Source organism: Rattus rattus, chromosome 2 (genome assembly GCF_011064425.1).
Source record: "Rattus rattus isolate New Zealand chromosome 2, Rrattus_CSIRO_v1, whole genome shotgun sequence".
NCBI lineage: Eukaryota > Metazoa > Chordata > Mammalia > Rodentia > Muridae > Rattus > Rattus rattus.
The window spans coordinates 191,607,389-191,608,639 of record NC_046155.1 but is presented as its reverse complement, the minus strand read 5'-3'; the positions used below and the strand labels follow the sequence as shown (position 1 = coordinate 191,608,639).

The window sequence follows — 1,251 nt, the reverse complement described above, 5'->3', positions numbered from 1 at the left end:
TCATAAGGGCGGGGAGAACTGTAGCTCGTTCTCCCTCGAGGCCACCACTGGCTTTTCCTCGAAGACCTTCTGCAGTGCTTCTTTTAAGGACTTCCTACTCCTCTTCCTCCTCAGACTGCCTACCACAAAGTAGACGATTGGGTTGACGCTGCAGTTTATAATGGAGAGCATGTTCAGGTAGGGGAGAGATTTCCATACAGAAGCATCAGTGGAATTGGAATAGTAGCCAATGATAAGCAACACCTTCATGGGCATGGCGAAGACAAGGAACAGGATGACGGTGGCCATGATGATCACATAGAGTTTGGCCGGTTGACGCGGCTTCAGGTTACAGCAGACTTGGATGAAGAGTATCAAGTTCGAGAAGACCATGAGAGGGACGAAGACCAGGAAAGTCAAGGTACAGGAAAATATGTACACGTATCGGCATTCTGGGAACTGGGGCTTCACTTCCAGAATGCAGAAGAAGTTTTCCAAACCAGACACAAGAACAGACAAGGCCCACAGCAGCGTACAGGCCACAGTGGACTGGTGTTTCGGGCGTCGGCAGTGGTACCAGATCGGGTAAAGCACCGAGAGGCAGCGCTCCACACTGATGGCCGTGAGGAGGTGCAGGCCCGTGTTGTAGCCAAAGATCATGAAGAGGACGGCATAGCTCACTAAGGTGGAATCGTGGATGTGGAAAGTGTTCACTAGCTGAATGATGGATGAACAGAGGAGGACCATGAAGTCAGCAAAGGCGAGATGTAGGATGTAGATGGTGAATGGCTTCCTCTTGATGCAGAAAATCAAGAACCATATCAAAAGGCCGTTCCCAACCAGTCCCAGTGAACAGATGACCAGGGAGATTGAGATATACGTGTATTTAGTCACATGCTCTGAAGACCAGGTGGTTTCATTGGGGGTTTCGTTTCTGGTGGTTTGTGTGCATTCCAGAGGACACAAGGTCGTTGCCAATGGCTCCATCCCAGGGAGATCACTTTCTCTGTGGCCTCCTGTGGTCAGAAATGGAAGGTGGTGACAGGTGTCAGCTGTTCTGCACCTCAAAATGATTTTGTATTACTAGGGAGGCTCTCTCTCTCGCATGCTGAGGAATGAGGGAAGCCAGGGTCCCCTGCTGTATCTCCTCATCTTCATGCCCTGCCTCATTCTCCCTTTGTCAGCTCTCCACCCAGCAGACGCTACTGAAATGTCCACATCCCCTCTACTAACACTAGGGCTGACTCCGTACCTCAGTCCCAGCCACTGGCA

General features: G+C 50.8%; 1 protein-coding gene across 1 annotated transcript; it reads right to left on the bottom strand.

The window, feature by feature from the left end:
- On the bottom strand, positions 1-966 carry LOC116892831 (mas-related G-protein coupled receptor member H). The gene has a single exon (XM_032894719.1). The coding sequence runs from the start codon at positions 964-966 to the stop codon at positions 1-3; it is 966 nt and encodes a 321-aa protein (XP_032750610.1).
- Positions 967-1,251: the final 285 nt, after the last annotated feature.